Below are 27,730 nucleotides of genomic sequence, written 5' to 3'. Positions count from 1 at the left end.
AATCGCGATTAATCGCATGATTGTCATGAGTTAACTCGCGATTAATCGCACATTTGTATCAGTTCTAAATGTACCTTAAATTAATACTTTTCAAGTTTTGAATACATTAATCAACATGGGAGTGGACAAATAGACGCTTTATGCAAATGCATGTTTATTATTAGTGAAACCATACTTAACATAGGATGAAGACTGGACATCTATCAAAGGGACCATAGTATCAAAAGTCATATGTTTATCAAAGAACTTATTCATGTCTATTATACACATGAAAAAACAACAACATAGAAATAAACGGTTCCCATTACTTCTCTTTCTTTACTCAATTTACTTACACAAACCTATTTACATTTTTGCACGATAGGGCAGCTCACTTCTTGTAAACATGCTAACCTAAATGTACATTTATTATTACTGAAATCACCCTAAACAGAGCATAAAAGAACATTGACATGTTTTACAAAGAACGTGTTCATGTCTATCAAACAGGTGGGAAAAAGAATATAAAAAACCCACAGGTTCCTCACAGATTATTTCTCTTTCTTTGCACTGAGCCAGTTGCTCAAACAGACGAGCCTGTTTACATTTTCAGATGACAGGGCAGCTCGCTTTTTCTGAACAACATGTCCTGAGAGTGAAAACAATCTTTCACAAGGTACGGATGTGGCAGGTGTTGATAAGTATATGCGTGCAAGGTAGGCCATCTCACTGTGTGCCCCTTCATGATTGGACCACCACTGCAGGGGACAGTCCTCTATGCCAATAGAGGGCTCTGCCTTGTAGCGCTCCAACACATTTCTCAATACAGTCCTCTTCATCATCATCAGATGAAGATTCTGGCACAGACATGAGACATGTTATCTTCTTAGGTGGTTCAGTTGTCAGTGTCACTGGTTTATCTGGCTGTGCAAGCCCCTCCCTCTTGAGCAAGGCACAGACTGAACTCCACACCTCAGCTCTGTCAGCCCTGCTCAGACATTTGAGGTCCTTAAACCTAGGGTCCAGTGCTGATGCAACCCTCAGCCATGTGGTGTTGGTTTTTTCCTTCCGTTTGTCCATGTCAGTTGTGAAAGTTTCCTTAAACTTAATCATGTAGGCTGGGTCATCTTCTGAGACCTCCATCACACGTGATAGATGACACAACGCGGGCAGCACAACTGAGCAAGAAACAAATTTCTCTCCTCCTAAAAGTTCACTCACATACCTGGAATAATAGAGAAAAGCACTTTAGTTAGACATAATGAATCTCTCACTCACTTTCAATCTCTCACTCTTAACACACGCACGCGCACACACACACACACACACACACACACACACAAATATAATAATAAGAGTATCAATAAATTACCTGCAGTGTTCCAGCACAGTCTCCAACCTCTTCAGTTTATCAAATTCAGCTGCAGTTGGCATGTTGATGTTGCCTGCATGTAGGCCCAGTGCATCTCTCAATGGTTCTTGATTTCTCTCAACACGCTTTATCATTTCTAGGGTGCTGTTCCACCTAGTAGACACCTCCTGTACGAGTGACTCTTTCTTTTGAAGATGTTTGACTTGCTGCTGTTCAAGCTCGGCTGCGTTAGCAGGGCTATGCTTGAAATGACCCACTAACTTCCTGCATTTTGCCAAGGCGCCATCAAACGGGCTGTTTTGGAGAGAAACTGTGATGGCTCGGTGGAGGCTGTGTGCAATGCAAGGCATATGCTCGAACGGGAGCTGCCTGGCCGCTGCAATCATGTTGCGTGCACTATCAGTGGTCACTATTTTAATTTTGAGTTCAATGTTCCACTGTCTGGCTACTTGAAGAAAGTGCTCAGCGCAAACGTCAGCATAGTGTCTATCTTCTGTCCTCATAACGGTCAAAGCGTGAGACTGAAGTTTCCAGTGCGCGTCAAAATAATGTGCTGTGACGCCTAGGTAGCTATGGTTACTGAGGGAAGTCCAATAATCTCCGGTGAGCGCAACCGTGTTTGTCTGTCTCAATGCCTCCTGAACTTTAGCTTTCTCCTCTTCATATAAGTTGTGAATCTTGGTTGTAATGGTGGCTCTTGAAGGTAGTTCGTATGTAGAATCGTTAGATGCGATGCGAATAATTTCAAGTAGACCCTCGTCCTCGACCACATTAACTGGTCTACATGCTGTAGCCACCCATTTAGCTATAGTTGAGGTGAGTCTATTAGTTGTGGACTTATCCATCGATCTCCGCTGCAAACTTTGATCCATTGTGGTCTGCCTTTGACGAGGGGGAGGGGGGCTCTCCGTGTCAGTTGTATGCTTCGCCATCAAGTGATATTTTAAACTCGACGTGCTGCGGTGATAACTTAATTCACATCGACAATAACTGCAGATAACTTTTGTCTTGTCGACAGAACCATCAGACCTCGTTTTGTATATAAATTTTCCGTTCAGAAGACCCCTTTCTTTTTCCATTTCTGTTTGCTGCTGCATCTCTATCTCTCCAACTACGGGCTAGGCCACGGGTCAATATATATGAACTTCATGAAGTGTTTCTTTCTGTATAGACCACAGAAGAAAGAGGGTCAATTTAGTCAGCAGTAATGTTTGAGGCTATTAGTGTGTAACATAGACAGTTTATTGATAAATTAAATATATTGGGGTTTAGTAACACCCGTGCAAGATAAGGTTGTTAGTGAATACAATCAGTGCATTAATAGGAAACAAGACAGACATAACATAAAGTGACAGATAACCGGCCGGCATATATTAAATTACTTCAAGTGATATACATATATTAATCACAACATGCTTTAATAGCCGTAAATGTTCTTGAAGGGGCTCCTTTTGGGCAATCGGTCGTCGATTTTAATTGGTGACTGTGTATGGGCAGTTGTTCTTATTGAGTTGCTCCGAGGAAATCGTTTAGGGGTGGTTTTATCTAAGTATTGAAAGCAGGGCTGTAAGAACTACCGCTCAAGATTTCCTTGGTTGGGACAGCAGAATATGGCTGTATTGTCGTTATTATATAAACGTCGGTTCAGTACCGCATATAAGTGGAAACAGTGCTCCGATGGCTAAAAGCCATTTCTTCACCCCTGTGTGGTGAATGCTTTATGTACCTTTCTGCCGATCTGTAGGTCAGTGCGTCTGCTTCCGCTGTCCTTTACCGCTGTTGCTCTCGTGCTGTCATCAGTCTCCGCTCTTCCTCGTGGTTCCTGGCGTCCGATGCTTGCTTGGAGCGATGAGGGGGTGTGCCGCCAGGCTAACTTGCGTAGCTTCGTCTGGACGTCGTAGGCCACGGGTCAAACAGGTGATGCGCGCTGCATTAATCGCGCGTTAAAAAAATTATCGCCGTTAAAATGAATCTGAGTTAATGCGTTATTAACGCGCTAATTTTGACAGCACTAATTATATATATATATATATATATATATATATATATATATATATATATTATAAACAAGCTTAACAAAATAACATTGTGCAAGCTATCCACCACACAGAATATATATAATAGACACTGCAGCCAACAACAATCAGTCAATATTAACATAGGAGGAAAAACACCTCCACCAAGCTGTCCATGGCTGCCAAGCCTCAAATTTTTTGGGGAAGTTCCTATTAATTTTTTCAAACATCAAAAATTGAAAGCAAATAATATTTGTATTATTTATGTCAGTGTCATTTTACTTGCAGAAGATGGAAAAGTAATGCCTTTGTGACCTTTACCGGACCTTATAAAAATGCCAGCTCTAGAAAGCTGTAGCTGTAGAGTTTTTCAGCATTTTTGCAGTAGCGTTTTTAGCTTTTTTTAACAAAATGATACTCCCACAAAAGCTTATGGCTCAAAAACACAGATAAATGCCGAATAGCTGCGTTTTTCAGCGTTTTTTTTTAGCATTTTCAAGCTTTTTTTCAGAGTTAGAGCGTTTTTACAGCTGAAAAACTCTCAAAAGCCACTAGTTCTGTTTTTTTTTTCCAGCCAGAAAATGCCCCTTGCAAAAATAAAAGTCTATGTGTGCATGGACACATAGGATAACATGCTGGGGAGTTTATTGGGAGCAGAACAAAAAACGTCTAAAGCCAAAAACAGCAGCTGTAAAAACGTCCAGTGTGCATGAGGCTTTACAAGGAGTGCTGAATATGTTTGAGTAGAATAAATAAATGATTAGAAGATTTCAGCAGTGGGTGTGATCATAAATAGTGTCCCGGGTCTCACTATGCAGGTAAGCACACGTTCACTGGAAACAAACCGCATGATCACAGCAACAGTAACTATGTGGAGGTGGGAAGACCTTGTCAGACAGGGTGAGACTTGGACAGAGGGGTAATGAGGGATCCCACTGGTAAACAAATAAGATCACCCAAAATATGAACTTTTATTATCCAGGTGGATGAAAAAAACTCATTCTAATCTGAAGACAGTAAACTAAACTATTACTATAGCAGTACAAGGTAACTGAAGGAGGCAAGACCTGGCCACAAAGGATCTCTATGACAACAAGTACAACACAGAGGAGAGCAGGCTGTCATTCAGAAAGGGCAGAAATGAAGAACTAATGTGTATTTATATAGTGGTATATAGTACCTAGTATACAAAGTCAGCCTGTATTAATGGATGTTCTGATTCAGCAAAAGGCAGAAGACCAAAGAAGTGAGAGAGAAGTATCGGAAAACAACCAGCCACCCGAAGCCATGAACTCTGTAGCAACCATCACCGACATTAAAGGGTAACTCTCTAAATTTTGAATTATTTAGACTTTTCATATTTGACTTGCTTTATAAAGTTGTTTATAAGTGTTATGCATGTGATACACACTAAGTGCCGGTTCACACTAGGTCGCTCCAACTTAGGGGGAAACCTGTGAAGTCGCGTGCAGCGCGACTTCGGCGCGACTTGCACGGACTTCATAAAATTAATGTCTATGCAAGTCGCCTCCAGGTCGCCCTGAAGTAGTACAGGACCCTTTTTCTAAGTCGGAGCAACTTCTGTCGCTCCTATTAGAACGGCTTCTGTACTACACAATGGGAGCGTGACGGACAGGCTGACAAGTCGCGGTCCAAGTCGGATCAGTGTGAACCGACACTATGCTTACAAGCACTAAATTGCAAATAAACAAACAAACAATAAACACCACCCGAAAACTATATTATTAATGTCATAAAATATAAATCCATTAAGAATGGTGGGTGTGGCCAAGCTGCACTGACAGTGGGAGGGGCTTATAGGGGCATAGTTAACCAATTCTGGACCGGAAGGATTTACCCCCTTAATGACCAGGCTCCTTTTTGCGAACCCGCAACACGTTATTTTAACTGACAATTGCGTGGTTGTGCGACGCTGTACCAAAAAAAAAAATTGATGTCCTTTTTTCCCACAAATAGAGCTTTCTTTTGGTGGTATTTGATCACCTGTGCGTTTTTATTTTTTGCGCTGTAAAAAAAAAAATTCGGAAAAAAATAAACAATATTATTTACTTTCTGTTATATAACATTACCAAAAGAAAAAATCTAATTTGTTTATCATTTTAGCCCACTTTGTATTCTGCTACATATTTTAAAAAAAATCCCAATAAGTGTATTTTGATTGGTTTGCGTGTCTACAAACTAGGGGAAAGATTTATATAATTTTTTTTTTTTTTTACTAGTAATGGCAGGGATTAGCGAGTTTAAGCAGGACTGCGACATTGCAGCAGACAGATTGGACCAGTGACATTACTACAGTAATCAGTGCTAAAAATATGCACTGTTACTGTAACAATGACACTGGTAGGGAAGGGGTTAACGCAGGGGCGATCAAAGTGTTAAATGTATGCCTAGGGGGTAATTTCTAACTGTGAGAGGGATGTGCTTGTGTAATCAACACAGAGACCTGTGATCCTAAATAGGAGGATTAAAGGCGCTCTGTGTTCATTCCAGAGAGAACAACAGGCCAGCCTGCTGCAGAATATATGCGGCGGGCGGTCAGCAAGCGGTTAAAGTGGAACTTAGTAAAAACTTATAAAGAGTGAATAGGTGGGATTTTTAATGCAGAAAATACATTTGTCTCTTCTGAGTGAAGTTCTCTACCTGCCTGTCCGCCCCTGTACAGTGAGCATGTGCAGCTCACTGTAGAAAGCCACCTGAACTCCTCTGTATGCCCGGGAGTGACGTCATATTAGCCCCGCCAATGAAAGTGGGTATCAGTTGCCAGCCACTTGAAGATGTCAGCGAACAGCGGAGAGCTCCAGGACTCCGCATAGATGGAGCCAAGGTGGGTATAGTTCAGTTTTAAATTAAATCTGAGCCTATTTACTGTATACATGTCATACACATGACACATTCCTTGTACCCACAAAATATGCTTTGATTACTGTACCACAAGCAAAAAACATAACAGGTACATATATTCACAACAATCAATTTAAAAATGTAAAATTCTTTCCGTTATATAGGATTTTCTGCATGGAGAATATAGACAGAGAGCTCCCACTTTATCTGAGTCTACCTTAAAAGCATAGTAGTTCACTTTTACAAAAAAACAAAACAAAAACTGCCTATGCAGGTAAGGAGTATCTGTAGATAAAAAACAAACTTTGTGGCTTTGACCAAAGCTGAATAATGCCCTTGCTGAAGGTATAGGCCATTTACATACCTTATGAAGCCTGAATGAAAAACTCCTAGAGATGACAGCATCCCATGCCTGCTAGGATGTTGCTAAAATAGGGCTGGTGCAAGGATTTTTGACACCCTAGGCGAAACCTCATTTTGCCACCCCCTTGATCCGCCCTTGAATCCACCCCCTTTCCCCTGCCCATGTAACACATGGGACCTACCTGACCATTACACTGACCTACCTAAACTGACCTACCTGATTATTACACTGACCTACCTAAACTAACCTACCCGACCATTACACCGACCTAACTGACCTCTACACTAACCTACCTGACCCCTATGCTGACCTACCTGACCCCTACACTGGCCTACCTGACACATACACTGACCTACCTGACCATTCTGACACTTACACTGACCTACCTGACCACTAAACTGACCTACCTGATGAATACACTGACCTACCTGACCACTACACTGACCAACCTGACACATACACTGACCTACCTGACCATTCTGACACTTACAGTGACCTACCTGACCACTACACTGACCTACCTGATGAATACACTGACCTACCTGACCACTACACTGACCAACCTGACACTTACACTGACCTACCTGACCACTACACTGACCAACCTGACACATACACTGACCTACCTGACTCATACACTGACCTACCTGATCACTACACTGACACATACACTGACCTACCTGACCACTACACTAATCTACCTGACACATACACTGACCTACCTGACTACTACACTGACCTTCCTGACCCCTACACTGTCCTATCTGACAACTACACTGACCTACCTGACTACTACACTGACCTACCTGACCACTACACTGACCAACCTGACACATACACTGACCTACCTGACTCATACACTGACCTACCTGATACATACACTGACCTTCCTGACCCCTACACTGTCCTATCTGACCACTACACTGACCTACCTGACTACTACACTGACCTACCTGACACACACACTGACCTACCTGACCACTACACTGACCAACCTGACACTTACACTGACCTACCTGACCACTACACTGACCAACCTGACACATACACTGACCTACCTGACTCATACACTGACCTACCTGATCACTACACTGACACATACACTGACCTACCTGACCACTACACTAATCTACCTGACACATACACTGACCTACCTGACTACTACACTGACCTTCCTGACCCCTACACTGTCCTATCTGACAACTACACTGACCTACCTGACTACTACACTGACCTACCTGACCACTACACTGACCAACCTGACACATACACTGACCTACCTGACTCATACACTGACCTACCTGATCACTACACTGACACATACACTGACCTACCTGACCACTACACTGACCTACCTGACACACACACTGACCTACCTGACCACTACACTGACCAACCTGACACATACACTGACCTACCTGACTCATACACTGACCTACCTGACCACTACACTAACACACACACTGACCTACAAAAAAGGGGGCACCCAAAATAGAGACTGCTGTGTCCTGTGTACCTGGGCACAGACCCGTCAAGGGACCCAATGGTGATCCAAAAGGGTCTCAAATGGTAAGTAGGGAGCCACCGCAGCCTGAATTAACTGGAGAGAAAAAACTGGTAGGGGCTAGAAGGAGCCTCTGGGGAACGGCTGCATTAAGGGATGCTCAGACCAACTTTATGTAAATAATCAAAAAAATTCTTTATTGAAGATCAAAATGACACACGGTTTGAAAAATACCCCCAATATAGGGGAACAATGTACAAATATCAACAGATATGAAATGTAAATGACAACATACAAGACATATAAAACCAAAAAACTTCACACATACAAGGCCGGCCACACACACACACTGGAAGATCAGACCAGCAACGACCAGAGTAAGCTGCAAGTATTCCCACCGGGAATGTCAGGATGCTGCTATCTCATTGGTCTGCTGGTCGGCATGCCACAATGATGTATTATACCTGGTATATCGGCCTTTTGGCTAAGATCAAGTGTAGTATCTGTTCTTATCAGTTGGTATGGGCCTTAGCTAGTACCAGTATGACCGAAACCTGGAGCGCTCTGAGTATTGAGGTATGGGGAGTAGGTCATCTGGGAAAGCATGTGGGGCCCGCCGCCTTCTGATTTGAATGGGTTGAACTGTCCTAACCAGTTTGAAGGGAGCAGGAAAGCCGGTCTGGAGGGTGAGCCCGGTGGAACTGCTCCTGGATGTAATGGGCTGAGGAACAGGATGGCGAGGGGAGGGCTTTCTCTCCTGGGTTTTGATCTGGCTTTTGTGGCGAGCCTGTCCCCAGTTGTAGGTAAGCTCTCTCTAAGCTGTCCAGGTTCTGATGTCTGCTGGTGGGGATAGGCTACACTCGGTCTGGCCGGGGGCTGAGATTGAAAAAGCCCGTAGTGTAAGTGCCCCTGGGGTGGCAGCCCAGGGGTGCCTTAATTTCTCACTGGTGAGGGGCAGCTCGCTGTGAGTTCTTTTGGCACCTTGGTCACTGCACTATGCACACCTTTTTCGCACACCTGCCTCTTGGGACAGGCCTTTTGGCTTGCACCAGAGGAATTTTTTATTCCGGCTGGAAGGCCTGCCTTGGTTCCTCACATGGCACCATTGCACTTTCCCCACTTCCCCTTCCCCACTTCTATGTTTTGTTTGTCTTTTTCTTTGGAGTCCGTCACCTGCACTGTCACCTTTGTTTTCTTTATTTGCACAGACTGGAGTGTGTGGGTCCTCGGGCCCAGCCTTAAGTCTTGGGAGGGGGTGGATATGGCCTTTTGGCTTAGTTCGCCCTCTTCCATGGGGTCTCCCTTCGGGGGAGCCCTACTTAGTACTCGGTGGGGGCTGTTTCGGCAGTCCCCCTGAAGAACGGGGTCGGTCTGGTTTCGGCCAGGCAGACCATGAGTACCTTATGTCCCTGTCAGGAGTCTTGCGCCCCGGGGGATTGAGGTTTCGGGTCCTACCTCTTCGGAGGGAAGACCATACGTTGTCGCACACCCTGTGCTTTTTTGTGTTCTCACTTTGTGTGTGTGCACTTTTTTATGCACCGGGTGGAGTCTTTTGAGTGTGTTGCACACGCTACGGGCTTTAAAAAAAAAAAAAAAAAAAAAAAACCTGGTATAAAATAACCAATAACTGCTATACCAATGATTCAGAGGGTCATGGACTGCATAATTGAACCAATAACATATCAACCCTATACTTCAAAATTGCTGATTGAATGGTGATACTGGAGTCTATACACAGACTGTCAGAAAAGCACCAATAATCTACTGGAATGCAGGTTTAAGCCTATACACTTCTACTGTGATTAATAAGTCTGTGAGCTCCACATTTTCATCATGATTTCACCATAAAGGGAGAAGCATCTAAAGGAATGTCTGCACACCAAGTATAATGGGTTGTTTGGAAAGCCAATCCTGGAAATGGATAATAGCTGATAGTCTTGAAGGAATGAAGTTCAGATCCTCCAGAATTATGGTTTGCACAATCAGGCCAACATAAAACCCCATGTGGTAGAAAGTCTCATACTGTGGTAATGGATATGGATGCGGGAGCAAGGGAGAGACGCAGTATAATGGAAGGACTGCGCAGGCTCACACCATATAAAGGCTGCACGCCATATTGGTCAATTTTCCCATTGGCCTTGGCAATGGCCGTGAGGTGTATACACACTATATGACTGGGTCAGCCTGGTGGTCACAGCCTGTTTCTCTATCCCCTTATCAACGATTGCTTATGCTCACCGTTCGTTGGAAGTCTTTAAGGAAATAGACCTCTATTCATCTCCTTGGGGTATTCAAAAAATGAAGGCCCGATGCTGAAGGTTCCGCTCCGGTAAACCACGAGGAGATGGCGTGTTCCGGTATTGGCAAGTGAACAACGCTGTGGGCGGGAGCTGGAACGCAGCGGTGGCTCTTCCGGGTGGTGTGATGCTGGCGTGTGACGTCAACGCGTTTCGCGTGCGTGACGCACGCTTCGTCAGGACGTCATTGGTACGTGAGGGAAGTGAATAAATAGGGGAATAACCTGACCTACCTGACCACTACACTAATCTACCTGACACATACACTGACCTACCTGACTCCTACACTGACCTTCCTGACCCCTACACTGTCCTATCTGACCACTACACTGACCTACCTGACTACTACACTGACCTACCTGACACACACACTGACCTACCTGACACATACACTAACCTACCTGACTCCTACACTGACCTTCCTGACCCCTACACTGACCTTCCTGACCCCTACACTGTCCTATCTGACCACTACACTGACCTACCCGACTACTACACTGACCTATCTGACACACACACTGACCTACCTGACACATACACTGACCTACCTGATTCCTACTTCCTGCACAATTCACACTCCCTTCCTCCCCCCCCATCCCCCATCCTTCTCCCTACCCCTTTCTGGCTTCAGCGTCCATCTCATCAGGGCTCTTATCTCCTCAGCTGTGGGCGGGCAGTGTTGTTTAGGACTCGGAGTCCCTGCCAGCCGCTCTTTGGTGTCCCCCGCTGGCTGGGAGGTCAGCTAACAGCTACTCTCCCAGTGCTCCCATGATCTCCACCGAGCAACCCCCCCCCCCAACTTTACTCCCTCCGCTGTACTCACAGGCCGCACCAGAGGAAAGGGCTGGGGCAAAGGAGTCCTGGGGCCGGCGCTGTTCAGGTAGTATGTTGTGGAGATGTGACAGCAGGGAGCTCAGCGGGTCACATTGGATTGGTGGCACCTGCAGCGAATGTGTTCCCAGGCCAGCTGGCACTGAATGGGGATCACAGTGACCAGGAAAGGGGAGCCAAGCTCACCCATGCCTGAGCTTCACCGGGACAGAGGCTGTGGATGTCCCCTAGATGGCAGTGCGCCCTAGGCAGCTGCCTATTTTGCCTAGAAGCAGCTCCAGCCCTGTGCTAAGATAATCCAAGGTGTTACTGTTCACTCCACTTATCACAGGTGCGAAGTCTCAAATGCTGAAGTCAGAGCTACTGCATCAGGGGAGAGAAAGTGCATGTGAGGGGATTTGAATCAGAGAAAAAGCTCATTCCTGTGATGGTAGAGGTGAGCAGTAACAGCTTGGAGTCTCTTAGCAACATCCTAGCAACAACGCAGAACGGGGGGGGATGTCATCTTCAGGAGTTTATCAGTATGGCACATGGGGTATGTAAATGGCCTACATCTATAAAAATACAAAAATGTTATTTTGCACTTAGTGTGAAAAAGCGTACACAGAGCAGCACCCACTAGACATCGGAATATTGGATGTCAGAATCTATATATACACATACAATGAGTGTGCGTCCAAACAAATAGAAGTCCACAAACATCAAGTGAAAAATAGAGACGACCATGACACTTGTGCCCTTCACCACAAATGTGGTTGGCCTCTTATCAAATATGAAAGATCCCCAACCACAGACATTATCCGGGCATTTAATTAACAGTCCTCCAGACATTTATCAATGGCGAAAGCGGGACACCAACTTACGGTTTCAGTAATTCCAAGAATCAGCATGCCGGATCAGGCCGCATCCACACTCATGAAGGAGAACAGAGGTCACCCATAGTATTAAACCACCAAACTATTTATTTGAAACAATAGACAGGTACGTAGTTAGAGGTAAAAGAAAATACAGCATGTTACAGCACTGATACTGATGCCTCTCCACTGGCCACACAGTGAAAGTGCTGACCTCACCAGTTAAGTCCTGCCCAACATGTTTCACTGTGAAAGAGCTTTATCAGGGGAACATGAACAAACACCAGTGACGTCTAATGCAGTTTATATAGGCTCCCACGCTGCTGCCATTGTAAATCCATAAAAAGAGGGCTGGCCAAATTAGTATACCTAGACCCATTACCTATAGCAAAGAGCATTATTCAACTTTGGTCCAAGCCGCACAGTTTTTTTTTATCTACAGACACCCTCTGTCTGCATAGGCAGTTTTTTGGTAAAGCTGAACTATAGTTTTCAAAAACTTTAATAAAATAGTTAGTGACTACTTAACAACCATCAACTATTGAGACAATAATCACCTTGGCCAAGAGTATGTGCAAGGAAGCATAAAACCAGCACATGCCCATTGACAGGACAGAGCCCTGTATTGTTTATGTTCACAGAGCTCATTCCTGTTTCCTGTCACCCTCTTTGCCGATCAGCAGGTGTCGGCGGTCAATCATTGGCTGGGACTTAATTTACTTGTGCTGTGACTAATCACAGCATAGGCGGCGCAATGCCCACACATGTGTATGGCACCTACCTGGAAGTGCTGTATCCTGTATCTACTATGGGATCCAGTGCAGGAGAGCCGTTTCGCCACCATTCTCCTACGTAAGACGGTTAGCAAGCAGATATACATTAACTTTTTTTTTTTCAAAACATAATTTAGAGCACATTGGCATGACTTGAATACATGGTCTATGCTCCCCTTTTAAAGCTGTCCATCACTGGATGTTTTCACTTACAGGGAAATTCTAATGACTTTTAGTACATTTTGTTTCAAGTATTTACAAAAGTCAAGACTAATATTTTAAATATTTAAAAATGGTTGTACTGTTCCCCTAAAAAATCTGGAAAGTATTCACAGCGCTTCACTTTTTCCACATTTTGTTATGTTACAACCTTATTCCAAAATGGATTGAATTCATTATTTTCCTCAAACTTCTACAAGCAATGCCCCATAATGACAGTGTGAAAGAAGTTTGTTTGAAATCTTTGCAAATTTATTAAAAATAAAAAAAAATCACATGTGCATAAGTATTTACAGCCTTTGCCATGACACTCAAAATTGAGCTCAGGTGCATCCTGTTTCCACTGATCATCCTTGAGATGTTTCTACAACTTGATTGGAGTCCACCTGTGGTAAGTTCAGTTGATTTGGACATGATTTGGAAAGACCCACACCTGTCTATATAGGGTCCCACAGGTAACAGTGCATGTCAGAGCACAAACCCAGCCAAGGAGTCTGAAGAATTGTCTGTAGACAGGATTGTATTGAGGCACAGATATGGGGAAGGGTACATAAAAATGTCTGCAGGATTGAAGGTCCCAATGAGCACAGTGGCCTCCATCATCCGTAAATGGAAGATGTTTGGAACCATCAGGACTCTTTATGTAGCGGCCACCCAGCCAAACTGAGCTATCAGGGGAGAGGGGCCTTAGTCAGGGAGGTGACCAAGAACCCCTTGGTCTCTCTGACAGAGCTCCGGTGTTTCTCTGTGGGGAGAGAGGTTTCTTCCAGAAGAACAACCATCTCTGCAGCACCAATCAGGCCTGAGTGACAGAGTGGCCAGACGGAAGCCACTCCTCAGTAAAAGGCACATGACAGCCCACCTGGAGTTTGCCAAAAGGCACCTGAAGGACTCTCACACCATAATAAACAAAATTCTCTGGTCTGATGAAACAAAGATTAAACTCTTTGGCCTGAATGGTGATCGTCATGTCTGGAGGAAACCAGGCACTGCTCATCACCTGGCCAAAACCATCCCTACAGTGAAGCTTGGTGGTGGCAGCATTATGCGGTGGGGATATTTTTTAATGGCAGGAACTGGGAGACTAGTCAGGATCAAAGGAAAGATGAATGTAGCAATGTACAGAGACATTCTTGATAAAAACCTGCTGAAGAGCACTCAGAACCTCAGACTGGGGCAAAGGCTACTCTTCCAACAGGACAACAACCCTAACCACGCAGCAGAGATTACAAAGGAGTGGCTATGGGACAACTCTGTGAATGTCCTTGAGTGGCCCAGCCAGAGCCCAGACTTGAACCCGATTGAACATCTCTGGAGAGATCTGAAAATGGCTGTTCACCGATGCTTCCCATCCAACCTGATGGAACTTGAGAGGTTCTGCAAAGAAGAATGGGAGAAAGTGCCCAAAAATAGGTGTGTCAAGCTTGTAGCACTGTACTCAAAAGACTTGAGGCTCTAATTGGTGCCAAAGGTGCTTCAACAATGTTTTGAGCAAAGGCTGCAAAAACTTATGTACATGGGATTTTTTTCATTTTTTATTTTTAATAAACTTGCAAAGATTTCAAACAATCTTCTTTTACATTGAAATTAAGGGGTATTGTTTGTGGAATTTTGAGGAAAATAATGATTTTAATCCATTTTGGAATAAGGCTGTAACATAAAATGTGGAAAAGGTAAAGCACTGTAAATACTTTCTGGATGCACTGTATTAAAGCTGACACTTGGACTTCTCCTGGTGTTTGTCCTCCAGTGCATAACACATAGCCAGGAAACCCAGGACGTGAGCATGGGATGTAGTTTCCACCTCAACACATGTCCATTTACATCCGCCACTCCATTGAGGGCAATGGATGGTCCGATTGGGTCCGCCTAATAAACAGACAGGCGGACCCGATTGGTCTGCCCATATGAAAGAACTCTTGGTGTTCCAGCACCCCACACATGGTCCTTACAAAGTACTACCAGCAAAGTGGAGAGGGAGTGGAGGATATGGACAGACCTTCTCTTCAGAGAGAAGCCAAGACAATATCATGACTGTTGACTTGGAGCTGGAGATCTGCCTACAGCCATACAAGTAACAGCCTTCTGCTTGAATGCTCTGAACAATGAGGTAAGTATGATATGTGATAAATGCCAGTAGACTTCATTTAGTAAAGGCTTCTCCTTGGTGAAAAGTTCCACCCACCTCCTCATCCCCATTTCTTTCTCTCCATCTCTCCAATCTGCAGTGCTGGGTAAGGACTTGGAGTCTCTTCCGGGTGCTGGAACACAAAGTGTGAATGCTCTTACCTCCTGCTGTTGTCTCTTTTGGATAGGTGTGGTGAGTGTGTTGGGCTGCATGGTAGGGTGTGCTGAGTGTACATGACATTCTTCAAGCTATCTCACTCTGTTCACTGTACTGTACATTACATACCTTAGTTTTCCCCACTCTGTATATTGTGCAGTACGTGATATAATCCAGACCACCCTACTGTATACACTGTTCTGCCTGAGCTGCTCCATTCTCATTATACTGTGCAGTACATTATATACAGTATTTCACAAAATTATATACATCCCTCAAATTTTTGTAAATATTTTATTATATTTTAATGTGACAACACTGAAGAAATTACACTTTGCTACAATGTAAAACAGTAATAACAGTGTAAATAACAATGTAAAAATGTATAACAGTGTACATTTTCTGTCCCCTCAAAATAACTCAACACACAGCATTAATGTCTAAACCACTGGCAACAAAAGTGAGTACACCCCTAAGTTAAAATGTCCAAATTGGGCCCAGTGACATACTGGTCACTGGAAGTTCAACAAGGCACCTAATGGCAAAGAACTCTCTGAGGATCTGAAAAAAAAGAATTGTTGCTCTACATAAAGATGGCCTAAGCTATAATAAGATTGCCAAGACCCTGAAACTGAGCTGCAGCATGATGGCAAAGACCATACAGCGGTTTACCAGGACGGGTTCCACTCAGAACAGTCCTTGCCATGGTTGACCAAAGAAGTTGAGTGCACGTGCTCAGCGTCATATCCAGAGGATGTCTTTGGGAAATAGACATATGAGTGCTGCCAGCATTGTTGCAGAGGTTGAAGGGGTGGGGGGTCAGCCTGTCATTGCTCAGACCATACACCGCACACTGCATCAAAATGGTCTGCGTGGCTGTCGTCCCAGAAGGAAGCCTCTTCTAAAGATGATGCACAAGAAACCCCGCCAACAGTTTGCTGCAGAAAAGCAGACTAAGGACATGGATTACTGGAACCATGTCCTGTGGTTTGATGAGACCAAGATAAATGTATTTAGTTCAGATGGTGTCAAGCGTATGTGGCAGCAACCAGTTGAGGAGTACAAAGACAAGTGTGTCTTGCCTACAGTCAAGCATGGTGGTGGGAGTGTCATGGTCTGGGGCTGCATGAGTGCTGCCGCACTGGGGAGCTACAATTCATTGAGGGAACCATGAATGCCAACATGTACTGTGACATACTGAAGCAGAGCATGATCCCCTCCCTTCAGAGACTGGGCCGCAGGGAAGCATTCCAACATGATAATGACCCCAAACACACCTCCATGACAACCACTGCCTTGCTAAAGAAGCTGAGAGTAAAGGTGATGGATTGGCCAAGCATGTCTCCAGACCTAAACCCTATTGAGCATCTGTGGGGCATCCTCAAATGGAAGGTTGAGGAGTGCAAGGCCTCTAACATCCACCAATCCGTGATGTCGTCATGGAGGAGTGGAAGAGGACTCCAGTGGTAACCTGTGAAGCTCTGATGAACTCCATGCCCAAGAAGGTTAAGGCAGTGCTGGAAAATAATGGCGGCCACACAAAATATTGTCACTTTGGGCCCAATTTGGACTTTTTCACTTAGGGGTGTACTCACTTTTGTTGCCAGCGGTTTAGACATTAATGGCTGTGTGTTGAGTTATTTTGAGGAGACAGCAAATTTACACTGTTATACAAGCTGTACACTCACTACTTTACATTGTAGCAAAGTGTCATTTCTTCAGTGTTGTCACATGAAAAGATATAATAAAATATTTACAAACATGTGAGGGGTGTGCTTACTTTTTGTGAGATACTGTATACCAGGATAGCTCCAGATGGAACATGAGTCAATTGCTTTTTCATTATACTTTATAAACTCATTATATTTATTGTGTGTGTGTATATATATATATATATATATATATATATATATACAGTATATATAGATATATATCTCAGTTATTGCTACTTTATTCTGCAGACTAGTTCATTCACACATTCCTGAGTTCACCAGAAGACATCCAATGATTCCCAGACGTTATGTGATGCCCTGGAAACAAGACATGGTCAACAGGAAGCTTATTCTAAGGGTAAGTAATAGTAAAAAAAATCAAGACTGGAATTCGAGAAGATGCTAATGGTTTATAGTCAAATTCATGTTTTTTTGCATCTATAGGAATCTGCCAATGATTATGAATTATGATTCTTTTTACACTGTATTGGAAAGACCATAGTACTGAAGATTGTCTGTGCTCACATTAAACATAAAACTTTTAAACTCAATCTAATCTCAAGCTGCACCGGCCATAGATGGGTAGAATTTGAACAAATATTCTTGGGAAAAGAAGGTTCTAAGAAAGTTTTTTCTAATCATCGGTGGGTCAAAGCAATCCTTGTTTTCAAACGCAGTAATGAGAAAAATTGAAGGAGCAGGATGGAAAAATTTTCTCAAACAAATTTGTTTTTAACAGCATATGTGCTTTTATTTGGCCTATTCATTCCAAAATCAAATGTTAAAAGCAAATGAAATCAACAAACGAATGTTCTGAGAATTTGCGTACCAATTTCCCTAAGACTTTTCCTAAGAATTATCATTTGAATTTCTATCCATCTATGGTCAGCTTTAGGGTTTCTACTTTTTGCCAGCCCCTAAGGGCTCATGTACATGGGTTTGTCAGCCTGAGCTTCTTTCTTCCAAATATAGAAAGCAGCCTAAAACAATTCTTTAAACAACTGAAATGCAAATCAAACACAAACCAAATCTACTTAGAAATACCTAAAAGCATACAGTTTTTTTTTTTTTTTTTACAATCTCTGGGTCTAAGGGCCCGTTAAAACTAGATTGATGATATATGATCCATTTGAGCCTGCAGGCTGCTGTCTATATTTTGAACTTCATTAAAATGTCACAAAGCACCAATTTATTTGTTTCTGTGCGCTGCAGTGTGGAGATGGATGGAGGCTTCGGGTGAGTTCCATGCGGCATAATTATACACCTCTCCGCTTTGTTGTGGTGTGAATGAGGCACAAAAAAAATGTGTTTACTTAAGATGTTACTAAACCCAGGACCCTGCATTCACTATATTTGGTATCCCACAGTACACAGAACATGGAAATGCAATCATTTTAGTAAATATAAACTGCTAAATACCTTTTCTAATCAGCAGTATAGAGCAGTCTTGTGATTTCTATCAGTTCCTGGTTATAGCTTGTAGGAGGAGTTTTCATACTGCACTGAGCTGTCCTATCAGGATACAGGGCCCCTGACCCTCTGTCTGGACAGTGCTGATTGGCCCTGTGCTGATCACATGCACTCTGCCAACAAAAAAATAAACTCTCTAGCAATACACATCACACTGAGCATATGCAGCCTGACTCTAAAGGCACTGTTCTACTTGGACCTGTTCTGGAGTCAGTGGATAAAGAGGAGGATCTGTGCATACAAGATCAAACAGCCTTTTTACACAATGCGGAGCATTAACCCCTTAGGTTCCACAGTGAGCATAACAAGCATGCTTTACTGCATATACTGTACAGGTTGATTAAACTGTTGTGAGTTTAGTAACACTTTAAACCTTTTGTGGAGACCTGAGTTGACCAGGTGTAGAAAAAGGCAGGTCTACGCACATGTTTGAAGAAGCACTGCCCATGTACATGTAAGTCAGCATCTTAGAACATCACTAATAGAGATGCCCAGCATTCTACAATTGAATCAGCATAAGGTACCATGTCTACACAAAAGAACTCTGGGATAAGCTGATATACAAGAGCCATGTTTATTCTTACTTGAATGTGTTTTGTGTATTTCTTTGAGATCTGTACAGTATTCCAGAGTGAAATTTTGCCTCTGTGCAGATCTTTCCTATAAAAAAGACCAGTCACTGCTGCTCCCTCTCCTTGGGCAGGGTGACTGGTCTTGTCTCCACCCCCTCCTGTAGTTATCTGCAGGCAGCCTGTAGTGCGGGGAGTCTGCTGGGTTCTTCCCAAAGCTCTGCTTTCTGCCCAGGCGTAGCTATGTACAGAAAAATTATGATGTCACTTCTACTTTTACCAGGGGATATCTGGGTAATGGCCAAGGCATTTAGTGCACATAAAGTGGATTCATATACACTATATTACCAAAAGTATTGGGACGCCTGCCTTTACACGCACATGAACTTTAATTTTCAGGAAGGTTGAGAAGACCTGGCTCGCAGTCTCCATTCTAATTTATCCCAAAGTTGTTCTATCGGGTTGAGGTCAGGATTCTCTGCACCCCAGTCAAGTTCCTCCACCCAAAACTCACTCATCCATGTCTTTATGGACCTTGCTTTGTACACTGGTGCGCAGTCATGTTGGAACAGGAAGGGGCCATCCCCAAACTGTACCCACAAAGTTGGGAGCATGAAATTGCCCAACATGCCTTGGTATGCTGACGCCTTAAGAGTTCCCTTCACTGGAACTAAGGGGCCAAGTCCAATCCCTGGAAACAACCACATACCATAATCCCATCTCCACCAAATGATTTTGACCAGTGCACAAAGCAAGGTCCATAAAGACATGGATGAGTGAGTTTGAGGTGGAGGAACTTGACTGGCCTGCACAGATTCCTGACCTCAGCCTGAAAACCCCTTTGGGATGAATTAGAGCAGAGGCTGTGAGCCAGGCCTTCTCGCCAACGTCAGTGCCTGACCTCACAAATGTGCTTCTGGAAGAATGGTCAAGCATTCCCATAGACACACTCCTAAACCTTGTGGACAGCCTTCCCAGAAGAGTTGAAGCTGTTATACCTGCAAAGGGGGGCCAACTCAAAATTGAACCCTACGGACTAAGACTAGGATGCCATTAAAGTTCATGTGGGTGGCATGGCACCCCAATACTTTTGGTAACATAGTTTATTTGTGGCTATTAGGGAATATTTTTCAGTGACAGTTTTTGCGCCTGGAGTTCAACTTTTGACTTACAGGAGGAAAGTCTTACAGCTCCAGAGATGTAGGTAAATTCACATTTAACCGGTTGCCGACCGCCGCACGACTATATACTGCGGCGGTCAGCCCCGGGCCAGGCAGAGTGAGGTATGGGTACGTCACTCGCCTGTCACTGACTTGCGAGCCAATTGCAGGCGGGCGCGCCCGCCCCGGCTCGTTCACTGACAAGACAAGACTGACACTGACCCGATGTCCGCTGGTCACTCACGATCGCTCCTGTGAAGGGAGAAAGGCGGAGCGGCTTATGTAAACAAGCCGCCTGTCATTCTCCCTGGTGTAAAAATGAAGATCAGACGGTTCTACTATGTAGGACCGTTGATCTTTGTTTTTACACCAATAGCCATGTCCCACTACAGTTAGAAACACGCCCCTAGGACACACTTAACCCCTCCCTCCAATACAGTTAACCCCTTCCCTGCCAGTGTCATTTTTGCAGTAACAGTGCATATGTATAGCACTGATTACTGCAGTAATGTCACTGGTAACCCCAAAAGTGTCAAAAATGTCAGTCAAGGGTCCGATCTGTCCGCCGCAATGTCGCAGTACTGAAAACAAATCGCAGATCGCCGCCATTACGAGTTAAAAAAAACCCACCAAAAATGACAAAAATCTTTCCCTTTAGTAGTTAGTAAACGCGATAACTTTTGCGCAAACCAATCAAAATACGCTTTTTGTGATTTTTTTTTACCAAACATATGTAGCATAAAACAAATTGGCCGAAAATGTAAAAAAATTTTGATTTTTACATTTTTTTTGGGGGAATTTCATATAAAAAAAATGTGAAAAATATTGTTATTTTTGCAAAATTGAAGCTCTTTTTTTGTTTATAGCGCATGATCAAAAAATCGCACAGGTGATCAAATACCACCAAAGCTCTGTTTGTGGGAAAAAAAGGACATCAAATTAGTTTAGGTACAGCGCTGCACGACCGCGCAATTGTCCGTTAAAGTCACGCAGTAAAAAATCGCAAAAAAAACCCCTGGTCTTTTAGCAGCCAAATCCTCCGGGGCTTAAGTGGTTAAAATACACATACATGAACTGTATTAGCTGCCAAAGAATTTATAATTGTGTTCAGCCAGCTTTGTGATTCAGGAACTCCTGCCATGTGGCATCATCAGGACCTTGACCTCAACTGCAGCAGAATAGCTTGGTCAAGAACACTAGTAAAAAACACACCCCTGACTGCAGAATGGACAATGATGCTGCTGCACATTGATAAGTCATCATCACTATGCTCAGCCTGCCCAAAAGCTATGTGCCCAGAGCAAAATCAGAAATCTATGTACCTTTTCCTGGTCACCTACGGGGAAAGTTTTAGTCATAGAATCAACAGGACAGCTAGACAACTAGCATTTTCAGCAGCAGGGGCCATCTTTTATTTTTCTTTCATCATAGGTTTCCTTTAACATCACCTTTACAAAATACACAAAATTTGTACCAGTATAGTATACCTTTCTTGCCCCCTTTATTTCAGACTACGATTTGTATCAAACCTGCAGCTGTGCTGGAGATAAAAATGGAAGTTGTGAGATTTTAGACTGAACTATGCATGTGGGATTCACGCTGACCTGGTTTCATGTTAGAGGTCTGGCCTGCTGTGCAGCTTGTGAATTATAATCCTAAAGACAAAAGGTCTCTTGTCTGCACATGAACAGAGATATACAGTAGTAGTAAGAGCCAGCAAAAGCATTTAACCGCTTAAGCCCCGGAAGATTTTACCCCCTTCCTGACCAGGGCCTTTTTTGCGATTCAGCACTGCGTGACTTTAACAGACAATTGCGCGGTCCTGCGACGCTGTACCTAAACAAATTTGACATCCTTTTTTTCCCACAAACAAAGCTTTCTTTTGGTGGTATTTGATCACCTGTGCGATTTTTTGATCATGCGCTATAAACAGAAAAAGAGTGTCAATTTTGCAAAAATAACAATATTTTTCAAATTTTTTATATGAAATTCCCCCCCCCCCCCCAAAAAAATGTAAAAATCTAAATTTTTTAACATTTTAGGCCAATTTGTTTTCTGCTACATATGTTTGGTAAAAAAAATCGCAAAAGCGTATTTTGATTGGTTTGCGCAAAAGTTATTGCATTTACTAACTAAGGGAAAGATTTTTGTAATTTTTGTTGGTTTTTTTTTTAACACGTAATGGCGGCGATCTGCGATTCTTTTTGCGGGACTGCGACAATGCAGCGGACAGATTGGACCCTTGACTGACATTTTTGACACTTTTGGGGTTACCAGTGACATTACTGCAGTAATCAGTGCTATACATATCCACTGTTACTGTAAAATGACACTGGCAGTGAAGGGGTTAACTTTTTTTTAGAGGGAGGGGTTAAATGTGTCCCTAGGGGCGTGATTCTAACTCTGATTGGCTGTGGCTTGAGGTGTAAGAACAGTGATCAACGGTCCTACATAGTAGAACCGTATGATCACTATTCTTACACAGGGGAGAATGACAGGCGGCTTGTTTACATCAGCCGCCTGCTTTTCTCCCGGTGTAATGGACGATCGCGAGTGCCCGGCAGACATCGGGTCCGCCGGCCACACGCGCGGAGGGGTCCGTGACCGAGCTAGAGCGCGCATCCGGTGGCGCGCGCTCGCTCCCCAGAGCCTCACAGGCTAGTGACGTACCGATACGTCACTTTGCCTGTGAGGGGCTGACCGCCGCAGTATATGTACTTGCGGCGGTCGGCAAGTGGTTAAGGAGAGTATTATCTTGCTCTACTATATGGATGTGTCTACCATATATAGATAAATGAATATGTAACATTGAAATATCTATTCAGTCCATACAGTATATAAATCACAAAGATTGGGAACTTTTTGGAAAAAGAATAAGATTGCTATTGAAAGGTAATGTTTCATAGTTTATATGTTATAAGCATAGTACATATGCTGTAAAGCATGAACAATCCATTTATCTTTGTTTAGTCTTTTCGCAAAACCTCCCAACTTTTTGAGATGGGAACGAGGGCCACCTATTAGCAAAAGTATGTAGGCATAGGACACGCACCCTGCTACATCCCCTTAAAGGATAAAGATATATAAAAAAAAACGATTAATTAAACCCACAAGTGTTTTTTTTTAACACTACTATTCCTTTAAACTGCCTTTGAAATTTAAAAATGCAGTAACTTAGGAACAGAATGAAAGGTCACTGGGAAACACTTTTTGAAAGATAAAAAGTGCATTTTATATACAGCTATATACAGTATCTCACAAAAGTGAGTACACCCCTCACATTTTTTTTTTTAAATTTTATTATACCTTTTCATGTGACAACACTGAAGAAATGACACTTTGCTACAATGTAAAGTAGTGAGTGTACAGCTTGTATAACAGTGTAAATTCGCTGTCCCCTCAAAATAACTCAACACTCGGCCATTTATGTCTATACGACTGGCAACAAAATTGAGTAAACCCCTAAGTGAAAATGTCCAAATTAGCCCCAATTAGCCATTTTCCCTCCTTGGTGTCTAGTGACTAGTTAGTGTTACAAGGTCTCAGGTGTGAATGGGGAGCAGGTGTGTTAAATTTGGTGTTATCACTCTCACTCTCTCATACTGGTCACTGGAAGTACAACATGGCACCTCATGGCAAAGAACTCTCTGAGGATCTGAAAAAAAGAATTGTTGCTCTAAATAAAGATGGCCTAGGCTATAAGAGGATTGCCAAGACCCTGAAACTGAGCTGCAGCATGGTGGCCGAGACCATACAGCGGTTTAACAGGACAGGTTCCACTCAGAACAGGCCTCGCCATGGTCGATCAAAGAAGTTGAGTGCACGTGTTCAGCGTCATATCCAGAGGATGTCTTTGGAAAATAGAGGTATGAGTGCCGCCAGCAATGCTGCAGAGGTTGAAGGGGTGGGGGGGGGGGGGTCAGCCTGTCAGTGCTCAGACCATATGCCGCACACTGCATCAAATTGGTCTGCATGGCTGTCATCCCAGAAGGAAGCCTATTCTAAAAATGATGATGAAGAAAGCCTGCAAATAGTTTGCTGAAGACAAGCAGACTAAGGACATGGATTACTGGAACCATGTCCTGCGGTTTGATGAGACCAAGATAAATATATTTGGTTCAGATGGTGTCAAGCGTGTGTGGCGGCAACCGGGTGAGGAGTACAAAGACAAGTGTGTCTTGCCTACAGTCAAGCATTGTGGTGGGAATGTCATGGTCTGGGGCTGAAGCTGCTAGCACTTGGAAGCTACAGTTCATTGAGGGAACCATGAATGCCAACATTTACTGTGACATACTGAAGCAGAGCATGATCCCCTCCCTTCGGAGACTGGACTGCAGGGCAGTATTCCAACATGATAATGACCCCAAACACACCGCCAAGATGACCACTGCCTTGCTAAAGAAGCTGAAGGTAAAGGTGATGGACTGGCCAAGCATGTTTCCAGACTTAAACCCTATTGAGCATCTGTGGGACATCCTCAAGCGGAAGGTGGAGGAGCGCAAGGTCTCTAACATCCTCCAGCTCTGTGATGTTGTCATGGAGGAGTGGAAAAAGACTCCAGTGGCAACCTGTGAAGCTCTGGTGAACTCCATAACCAAGAGGGTTAAGGCAGTGCTGGAAAATAATGGTGGCCACACAAAATATTGACACTTTGGGCCCAATTTGGACATTTTGACATAGGGGTGTACTTACTTTTGTTGCCAGAGGTTTAGACATTGATGGCTGTGTGTTGAGTTATTTTGAGGGGACAGCAAATTTACACTGTTATACAAGCTTTTGTGTCCATTCACACTAGTACGACTTGTCAGGCGACTTGGTCGGCCTGACAAGTCACGCACTGTCGCGGTCCATTGACTGGTACAGGAACCGTTCTAATAGGAGCGACACAAGTCGCTCCGACTTAGAAAAAGGGTCCTGTACTACTTCGGGGCGACCTGGAGCGACTTGCATAGACATTCATTTTATGAAGTCCGTGCAGGTCGTGCCGAAGTCACGGTGCACGCGACTTCCCAGGTCGCCCCCGAAGTCGTGCCGCTGCAGTGTGAACCGGCACTTACACTCACTACTTTACATTGTAGCGTATGTATTTTCTTCAGTGTTTTCACATGAAAAGATATAATTAAATATTTACAAAAATGTGAGGGGTGTACTCACTTTTGTGAGATACTGTAGATCAGACCAAAATGAGGGACAAATAAAGAGGAAAGAGAGACATTGTTCCAAATCAGGGACAGTCCATCGAAATCAGACAGTTGGGAGGTATGCCTTTATACTAGAGAAGGAAGAACTCTAATATAGAGGACATTAAAGTGGATGTGCTAAAACGTTTTGGAGTCAAACTACTATATGTTTTGTGTATTCAATATATTCTTGTGTTCTAGCAGATTTGTTATTCAGTATATACTTGTGTTCAAGAAGTTTTTATGTATTTACTAAAAAACATATGAATATACAGATTAAATATGATATTGTGGAATGGAATCTCATTATATGTTTTTTAGAAATTATTGTAGAACTTTTAGATTGTGTGTGTGTATATATATATATACTGTATGTATATATATATATATATATATATATATATATATATATATATATATATATATATATATATTACAGTATATCGTTTTAATCAGTAAATGTATATTTTTCCGGCGATATAAAATTCCTGTATACTGTATATATATATATATATATATATATATATATATATATATATATTACAGCATATAGTTTTAATCAGTAAATGTATATTTCTCCGGCAATAGAAAATTCCTGTATACTATATATATATATATATATATATATATATATATATATATATATTACAGCATATAGTTTTAATCAGTTAATGTATATTTCTCTGGCGATATATATATATATATATATATATATATATATATATATATATATTACAGTATATCGTTTTAATCAGTAAATGTATATTTTTCCGGCGATATAAAATTCCTGTATACTGTATATATATATATATATATATATATATATATATATATTACAGCATATAGTTTTAATCAGTAAATGTATATTTCTCCGGCAATAGAAAATTCCTGTATACTATATATATATATATATATATATATATATATATATATATATATATATTACAGCATATAGTTTTAATCAGTTAATGTATATTTCTCTGGCGATATATATATATATATATATATATATATATATATATATATTACAGTATATCGTTTTAATCAGTAAATGTATATTTCTCCGGCGATAGAAAATTCCTTTTGATTGAGCAAGGGTTGTTTTTTTTTGTGGGTTTATGGTATATTCTCCCTTTGAGCCATAGTATTAGTAGCTGCACAGAGATGTGCGAATTCAATTTTTAGAGAACGACTGACAATAAAGGCACTGGCTGAACATGTATGTCATACGCATGGTATTTTATCAGTCGATTTTGTTCCACCTCTAATCCCAGACGTACCACCTAACAAAGACAAGCAGCTCTGTAGCCCATCACGTGCTGTGCAGACAATGACTGTGCTTAGAACTGAAAAGACCCCGTCAGTAACATATGATGCTTATTGACTGCACCCTGTGACAGCATGGTTATCAGTCTTGCCAGCTTGGTAATTACTTTTCCCCTTTCTAGTCTCTCAGAACAGGCTCATTAAAATTACATTACCTTTGATAAAAAGGGATCCCCAGCTCAATAATCTAAGCTAGTTATAATAAGGTGGCCACAAACAGGCAGATGTCTCACCAAGAGTAGCAAATTGTCTGCAGTTGGGGGCCTACCATACTCTATGCTGAAATCTTTGTATCCTTTTGTCATAGAAAAGGGAGAAATACACAGTTTGCTGCCAAATGTTAAAAAACCATCATTATGTGATAATGATAGCTTCCGATGACCTTTACCACGCCTAGCTGTTAATGCTTAGAATGGTTTATAGTGTGGTGCATGGCAAGATTGAATGTTGCCATGCCAACCTAGCAGTTTATGAGAATTCTTACTCCTTTTTAATAACTGTGTTTTATTGTGAAGCATGCAGGTCAATCTGGGGTGCACACAGGACCCCAGGACGAGAGTCTGTTTCTGGAGAACAAAGAAAGGTTGTGTCATGGAGAAGATCGCCACTTCATCATGGAGAAGATGAAAATCCCATCACAGATGCAGCACACAGATTTACCACTGCACTCCTCCCTGTCCAAATACCAGAGCTACAGGATCAACCAGAGAAGCAGAATGCTGGGACCGCAGTATTAGTGACAATAGGACCCTATCTCTTACCGCAGAGTGACTCAGAGAACTCCCCTTCCTGTAGACTGAATAAAAAAAACATTATGCAATCCCTTTGTTACATAGTCTGTAGTGATCACCATCTTTCACTGTAGGGGAGATTTATTAAAGCTGGTGCACACAGTATCTGCTGCAGCTGTGCATAGAAACCAATCAGATTCTAACTTCAGCTTGTTCAATTAAGATTTG

General features: G+C 42.7%; 1 protein-coding gene and 1 pseudogene across 2 annotated transcripts; one reads left to right on the top strand and one right to left on the bottom strand.

Annotated features, from left to right (window-relative positions):
* Positions 1-530: 530 nt before the first annotated feature.
* On the bottom strand, positions 531-2,448 carry LOC309544620 (E3 SUMO-protein ligase ZBED1-like; annotated as a pseudogene). Its single transcript has 2 exons — positions 1,352-2,448; positions 531-1,204 (listed from the first exon to the last, which is right to left on the bottom strand). The product of its transcript is annotated as an E3 SUMO-protein ligase ZBED1-like (transcript).
* A 1,947-nt stretch (positions 2,449-4,395) lies between these two features.
* On the top strand, positions 4,396-27,730 carry SPMIP10 (sperm microtubule inner protein 10). The gene is made up of 3 exons (XM_082243375.1): positions 4,396-4,688; positions 17,316-17,424; positions 27,287-27,730. The coding sequence occupies exons 1-3, from the start codon at positions 4,573-4,575 to the stop codon at positions 27,506-27,508; spliced, it is 447 nt and encodes a 148-aa protein (XP_082099501.1). The 5' UTR covers positions 4,396-4,572; the 3' UTR covers positions 27,509-27,730.

This window comes from Pelophylax lessonae (genome assembly GCF_965119305.1).
Source record: "Pelophylax lessonae genome assembly, chromosome: 1".
In the NCBI taxonomy this organism is placed as follows: Eukaryota; Metazoa; Chordata; class Amphibia; order Anura; family Ranidae; genus Pelophylax; species Pelophylax lessonae.
Note: the sequence above shows the minus strand (reverse complement) of the source record. Positions and strands in the feature narration are given on the sequence as shown.